General features: G+C 36.7%; 1 protein-coding gene across 1 annotated transcript in view; it reads right to left on the bottom strand.

Annotated features, from left to right (window-relative positions):
• The window catches only part of LOC129682468 (keratin-associated protein 19-8-like), a 5,239-nt gene extending 3,511 nt beyond the window's left edge, over positions 1-1,728 (bottom strand). The window contains exon 1 of the mRNA XM_055614841.1: positions 1,586-1,728. Within this exon, the coding sequence (XP_055470816.1) occupies positions 1,586-1,728 (143 nt within the window). The remainder of the gene's footprint in view (positions 1-1,585) is intronic.
• Positions 1,729-7,497: the final 5,769 nt, after the last annotated feature.

Below are 7,497 nucleotides of genomic sequence, written 5' to 3'. Positions count from 1 at the left end.
ACACACACACACACACACACACACACACACACACACACACACACACATTGTGTTGAGATCGAGGTGTAGCTCAGGAATGTATGAAGGGACAATGGATCATTGTATTTTAGCTATCACAGGCCAGTTTCATGTATAGACACAAAGATGTTATGACAGGAAGCTCAAGCAAGACAAAATCCTATCATGAACTGGCAAAGTCGTCACAAATTCCTACTTTTAACTGAGGAGCTATTTCTCTTTAATAGTTGCCAGTATGTGGGGAGTCAGATTCTTTAGGGCTGTGGCTCTAGGTATGTCAAACACACTCCAGATGGTAAGTACCCATCCTTGAAGTATAGGCAGTATAAATTGGGCTTTATGAGTTTATGAACAAAGGTACACAAAATTTGTCAGACATAAAGATGGTTGTCCTAAGAAGAGGTAGAGAAAGCCATTAATTATAACCAAATACAGTAAACAAAGTTCTCCAAGAACTTATAATAAATAAGGCTACATAATGAAACAGTTTCTTTACATATTCTCACAAATGATTGCATGTGACTTCAAAAGCACAAGCAAGAAAAATAAAACAATAAAGTCATCTCGTGTCCATTTAAAATTTCTACATAACAGGACAATCCCCACACTATACAAAGAATAGGAAGTCGATAGCCAAAACTTATATCTACAAATAAAAAATAAAGGAAACACATTTATGATATAGTTCTTAGAGACTCATGAACATTTTTTTTCAAAGGAGAATCTGCAGATCACCAAGTGTGAACTTTCAAATCTGAAAGTCACAGTAAGCATATACTCAACAGTTGCTATTAAAATAGATATGAGCCAGAAAATGGGTGTTAAAGCTCATATGAAGTTGAGGGAATTTTATACACAATGGGAATGTGTATGGTAACATGCTATAGAAGGCACTTTGGATAGTCTCTGAATATTTAGAGAATTGAAATGATAATTCTCAAATATTTTCTAGCAGACAAAAGAATTTAGTCTCAAAGAAATATCTGCATTTCTTAATTCAAGGTGACATTACAATAGCAGCAATATGAAGATAATAAAAAAAATCTCTACCAGTACAAGAATGTTTAAAGTGTTCTCTCTGTGTCTTCCATCTTTCTCTCTTCATTTTTTTCTTTCTGCCTACTTCCTTCCTTTTTCTTTTTCCTTCCTCCCTTCTTTCTATCTTTCTTTCTTTTTGTTCTCTCCTTATCCTTCTCCCCTTTATATATAGTCACACATGTGCAAAGAAATAGATATAAATATATGAACATTCATCCACATTTAGGAAGGCTATAGAAAACGATATTTTCAAAAAAAATAGTTTATTTAAAAGCATACAAAGTTCATAAAAAGGGTAATATCACAAGTAGAGCACATTTTCCAATCCTTTGAAATAACACTGAAGAGCTTCTTGGCAAATATTTATGAATTAAAGTTAAAGATAAGGAAATAGGTGAGCATGTATTTTTTACTTAAGTATTTTTAGTATAAGACTGGAACTTATGAAATTATTTAAGAACTTCTAACGTGAAGAAAATTGGGATGAGCAGCTGCAAAAATTCTTCAGTAGAAGCCACAGGACCAGTACCTTCCACAGCACAGTGGGCGGCAGCAGCCATAACCATAGCCACCATAGCCACCATAGCCACAGCCACAACCACAGCCATAGCCATAGCCTAGGCCACCATAGCCATAGCCCAGGCCTCCATAGTATCCGCCATAGTAACACATGGTGTCAGGAGAGGACTGTTCAGAGGAAGACAAGCAGGAGGTTCCTGGAGTCTGGGTGTCTTGTCACCATCTGCCAAGGGCCTTTTATACACCTGGGTTGTTGTTGGGAAACCACAGGCATTGTGGTGTCACACATCTCTGCAGTGTGCTTCAGAAAACATCAAGAGTGTTGTGATTTCCTGGACACACAGGACTGCATAGCTGAGATAATTGTGCTCTTACCTCAGGATCCCATAGTCAAATGATGAATTTGATGTAATTTTCAGGAATCTAGGTCATTCTTCCTGTAGTTTATTGATATGGCCCATGACTCTGCCAGATAATATAAATCACTAAGTTATTTCCTTTTAGTTAGTTTTTTTCTTTTTTGAGAGGACTCTGACTTCTCAACATAGACTGTAAAAGCTAGAAGGGGCTGGACAATGTCTTGAAACCTTGAAGAGACCATAGATACCAACCTAGGCTACTATACCTCAAAAAAAATTATCACCATAAATGGATAAGACATGATATTCCAATAAAAACCAAATTTAAACAATTTTTATCTGCAAAGCCAAGCTTAAAGAAAATATTAAAAGGAAAACTGCATCCCAAAGACGTTGTCTACATCCAAGAAAACACAGGAAATAAGTAATTCCACAACACCAAAGCAAAAGAAGAGAAGCACACACAACTAATACCAAAAACATCAATGAAAGAGGAAATAGCAATCTTTGGTCATTAATATCTTTCAACATCAATGTACGCAATTCTCCAATAAAAAGACCCAGGCTCACAGAATGTATGTGAAAAAGCTCTATCATTCTTCTGCAATCAAACACACCTCAGCAATAAAGATAGACTACCTCAAAGTAAAAGACAGAAAAAAAAGGTTTTCCAAGAAAATAGATTCAAGAAGCAACCTGAGGTAGCCATTCTAGTATCAAGTAAAACAGACTTTCAACCAAAATTGATAAAAAGTGATGGTAAAGGACACTTCCTTCTAAGAAAGCAAATATCCACTAATATGATGTCTCAATTCTGAACATATATGACCCATATAGAGGAGCACCCATGCTAGTAAAGAAACATTACCAAAACTTAAATCACATGCCAAACCCCTCGCCAATATACAGGTCATCAAGACAAAAACCTAAACAGAGAAATAATGAAACTAACACACAGTATGAATCAAATGGACCTAACAGGTAGCTACAGAACATTCCATCCTAACACAAAGCAAGCCTCAACAGATATAAGAAGACTGAACTAACTTCTTGTATCTTGTCAGACCACCAAGGATTAAAGCTGGACTTCAACAACAACAGAAACAACAGAAATCCTACAAACTCATGGAAACTGAACAACTATACTCAATGACCACTGGGTCAGGGGGAAAATACGTAAGAAATTAAAAACTTTCTAAAATTCAATGGAAATGAAGGCACAACATACCCAAACTTATTGGACACAATGAAACAATGCTAAGAGGAAATTTCATAGAAACAATTACATCCATATAGATATTGGAGATATCTCATAGCAGCAATTTAAAAGCATACCTGAAAGCTCTAGAACAAAAGAAGCAAACACATAGAAGAGGAGTAGACAGCAGGAAGTAATCAAAATCAGGGCTTAAATCTATAAATTAGAAACAAAGAGCACAATACAAAAAAATCAACAAAACCAAGAGCTGGTAATTTGAGAAAATCAACAAAATAGGCAATCAATTAGTCAAACTAACTAAAAGGCAGAGAGATGGTATCAAAATTAATGAAATCAGAAATGAAATGGGGAATATAACAGAAAATGAGGGTATCCAAAGAATCATTTAGTGTTACTTTAAAAGCATGTACTCCAGAAACTGGAAAATCTATGACAAAAATGGACAACTGTTATTGATAGATTCCACTTACAAACATTAAATCAAGATCAGGAAAACAATTTAAATAGACCCATAACCCCCTAGGTAATAGAAGTGTCATCAAAAGCCTCCCAACCAAAAAGAGCCCTGGGCAAGATGGTTTTAGTACAGATTACCAGACTTTCAAAGAAGAGCTAATACCAATACATCTCAAATTATTTCACAAAATAGAAACAGAAGCAACATTTCCAAAGTCACTTGATACCTAAACCACACGAAACTCAACAAAGGTACTTTCAAACCAATCTCCCTTAAAAACATTGATGCAAAAAAATACTCAGTAAGATACTCACAAACTGAATCTAGGAACACATCAAAAATATCATCCCCCATTATCAAGTATGCTTCATCCCTAGGATGAAGGGATAGTTCAACATATGAAAATCTATCAATGTAATCCACCACATAAACAAACTGAAAGGAAAAAAAAAACCACATGTAATTTTGTCATTAGATGCTTGAAAAGCTGTTGACAAAACCCAACACCTCTTCATGTTAAAAGTGTTGGAGAGATCAGGGATACAAAGCACATACCTCCACACAATAAAGGCTATATGCAAAAAGATGATAACCAACACCAAATTAAATGGAGAGAAACTTTAGCAATGCCACTAAAATCAGGGACAAGACAAGGCTTCTCACTCTACATATTTCATCAATACAGTACTTGAAGTTCTAGTTAGAGCAACAAGAAAATTTAAGAGATCAAGAGACACAATTGTAAAGGAAGAAGTAAAAGTATTGCTATTTGGAGGTGATGTGATAGTATACAAAAGTGACCTCAAAATTCTACCAGGGAACTCCTACAGCTGATAAGTACTTTCATCTAAGTGGCTGGATACAAAATTAATTTAAAAAAATAGTAGCCCTCCTTTATTCAAGTGATAAGTAGGTTAAGACAGAAATTAGGGAAACAACACTTTTTACAATAGCTACAAATAATGTAAAGTATCTTAGTGTTACTCTAATCAACAAGTTAAAAGGCCTTTACAACAAGAACTTCAAGTCTCTGAATAAAGAAATTGAAAAAGATATCAGAAGGTGGAAAGATCTCCCGTGCTCATGGATTGTAGGATTAACATAGTAAAAATGGCCACCTTACCAAAAGTAATCTACAGACTTAATGCAACTCCTATCAAAAGTCCAACAAAATTATTTACAGACCTTGAAAGAGCAAACATCAACTTCATATGGAAAAAAAAGACCCAGTAAAACAATTCTGTACAATAAAGAACCTCAGTAGATATCACCATTACTAATTTCAAGGTATACTGCAGAGCACTAGTAATTGAACCCACATGGTATTGACATGAAAAGAAAGATTCATCAATGGAATTGAATCAATGACCTAGAAATAAGCTCACACACTTACAGACACCTTTTTTTTTTTTTTAACAAAGAAGCCAAAACCATACAATGAAAAAAAAAAAAAAAACTTCAACAAATGGTGTTGGTCTAATTGGGTGTAGAAGAATGCAAATAGATCCATATCTATAACCCTGCACAAAAGTCAATTCCAAATGGATCCAAGACCACAACATAAAACAGATATACTAATTATAGTAAAAGAGAAAGTGGGGAGGATACTTGAACTCATTGGAACAGAAGGCAACTTCCTGAACAGAACACCACAAACTTAAGCTCTAAGATATAACAATTGATAAATGGGATTTCATGAAAATGAATAGCTTCTGTTATATATATGACAAAATGGCAGCCTACAGAATGGAAAAAGATCTTCTACAACACTACACCTGACAGAGGGCTGATATCCAAAATATAGAAATAACTCAAGAAAGTAAACACCAACAAAAAATCCAATTAAAAATGGGGTACAGACCAGAACAGAAAATCCTCAACAGTGGTATCATTAATGGTGAAGAAGCACATAAAAAACTGTTCAACAGCTTTTGTCATCAGAGAAATGCAAATCAAAATGATGCTGAAATTCCATGCTACACCAGTCAGAATGGCTATGATCAAAACACAAGTGACAAATATGCTGATGATGATATGGAACAAGGAAAACACTCTTTCACTGCTTATGGGAGTGCAAACTTGTAAACCACTTTGAAAATCAATCTGGCATTTTCTTAGAAAACTGTGAAGAGTTCTACTTCAAGACCCAGCTATGCTACCTCTGGGCCTATACCCAAAAGATGCTCCAACTTACCAGAACACTTGCTAAACTATCTTCATAGAAGCTGTACTTATAATAGCCAGAATTTAGAAACAACCTAGATGTCTCTCAACCAAAAATGGATAATGAAAATGTGGTACATTTACACAATGGAATACTACTCAGCTATTAAAAAAGAACACACCATGGAAATGGCAGGCAAATGGATGGAATTAGAAAATATCATCCTGAGTGAGGTAACCCATACCTAGAAAGACACACATGATATGTATTCACTTATAAGAAGATATTAACAATAATTTACAGCAAATCCATGCTACAACCCACAGACCCAAAGAAGCCAATGAGGGCCTAAGGGAGAATGCTTGAATTTTATGCAGAAAAGGAAATCAAATCGGCATCTGAAGTTGATATAGAGAGGAAAAGTGGAGGGTCATGGGGTAAGGGAGATGAAATCAGTTGAGGGGAGAAGGGTAGTTGGTATGGGCAGAGAAAGGACCAGAGGAGAGAACAGAAATAGGTGGGGTAGAATCTCTGAGAAAAGGGTGGCCCCTGACAGTCTATGGGGGTCACCCTAGCTGAGATCCCTAACAGAGGGAGATATGGAGCCTAAAGTTGCCACCTCTTGTAGCTAGGTGCAACCTCCAGTGGAGGGAGAACCACAGCAACCCACCCATAATTCCTTGGACCCCAAATTTGTTTTGCCTACAAGAACTGTAGAGATAAAGATGGAGCAAAGATCGAGGAAATGGCAAACCAATGACTGACAACATGGCAGAGAGCCAACCCCTGACATGATTAATGATACTCTGCTATGCTTGTAGACAGGAGCCTAGCATAACTGTGTTCTGGGAGGCTTCACCCAGTAGCTAACTGAAGCAAGCAGAGACCCACAGCCAAAAAGTAGGCGGAACTGGGGAGATCTTTTGGAAGACTGTGATGACAGATTGAGAGAGCTGGAAGGGTCAAGGAGACCACAAGAAGACCTTCAGAGTGGACTAACCTGGGCCTGTGGGGGCTCACAGAGACTAAACCACCAACCAAAGAGCCTGCATCAGCTGGACCTAGCCCTGTACACTCGTGTAGCAGATGTGCAGCATGGTCATCATGCGGGTGGCCTAACAATGAAAGTAGGGGCTCTCTGACTCTGTTGCCTGATTTTGGGTCCCTTTCCCCTCGCTGGGCTGCCTTGTCTGGCCTCAGTGGGAGAAGCTGCATTTAGTTCTACCGTGAATTGAAGTGCCAGGGTGGGTTGGTATAGGTACCGCCTCTTCTTTGAGAAGGAGAGGGAGAAATGGGTAGATGTGGTCATGAGGGCAGGAGTGGAAGGAAGGGAGGGAGAGTTTGAGATCTGGCTGTAAAGTGATTATATAAATAAAATTTTAATAAGGACCAAGCAAGCCATAGCAGGATAATACACACACTATTCTATAAAAAATAGGAATTAAAATCGAAAATATATATAAAATGTCTACAAATAAGCAGCATGCAGAAAATTGTTACTAAAATTAAAGAAACATCATAAATATTTTTCTACAGAAAATCTACAGATGACCAAAGGTGATTTTTTTCAAAATTGTAAGTCAAAGTCACGATGAAATTGTTCCCTATAACAATCAATAAAATGGAATTTATAAATAAAATGTGTGTTAGAGAATAAGTGAGCAAAGCGAGGCCTTACACAGTGAGAAAGTCTATGAGAAAGCACCTCATTATACAAGGTGCT

The sequence above is a fragment of the Psammomys obesus genome, unplaced genomic scaffold (genome assembly GCF_907164565.1).
Source record: "Psammomys obesus unplaced genomic scaffold, mPsaObe1.curated_primary_1811, whole genome shotgun sequence".
Lineage (NCBI taxonomy): Eukaryota > Metazoa > Chordata > Mammalia > Rodentia > Muridae > Psammomys > Psammomys obesus.
The sequence above is the reverse complement of the archived record's forward strand: the minus strand, read 5'-3'. Positions and strand labels throughout refer to the sequence as shown.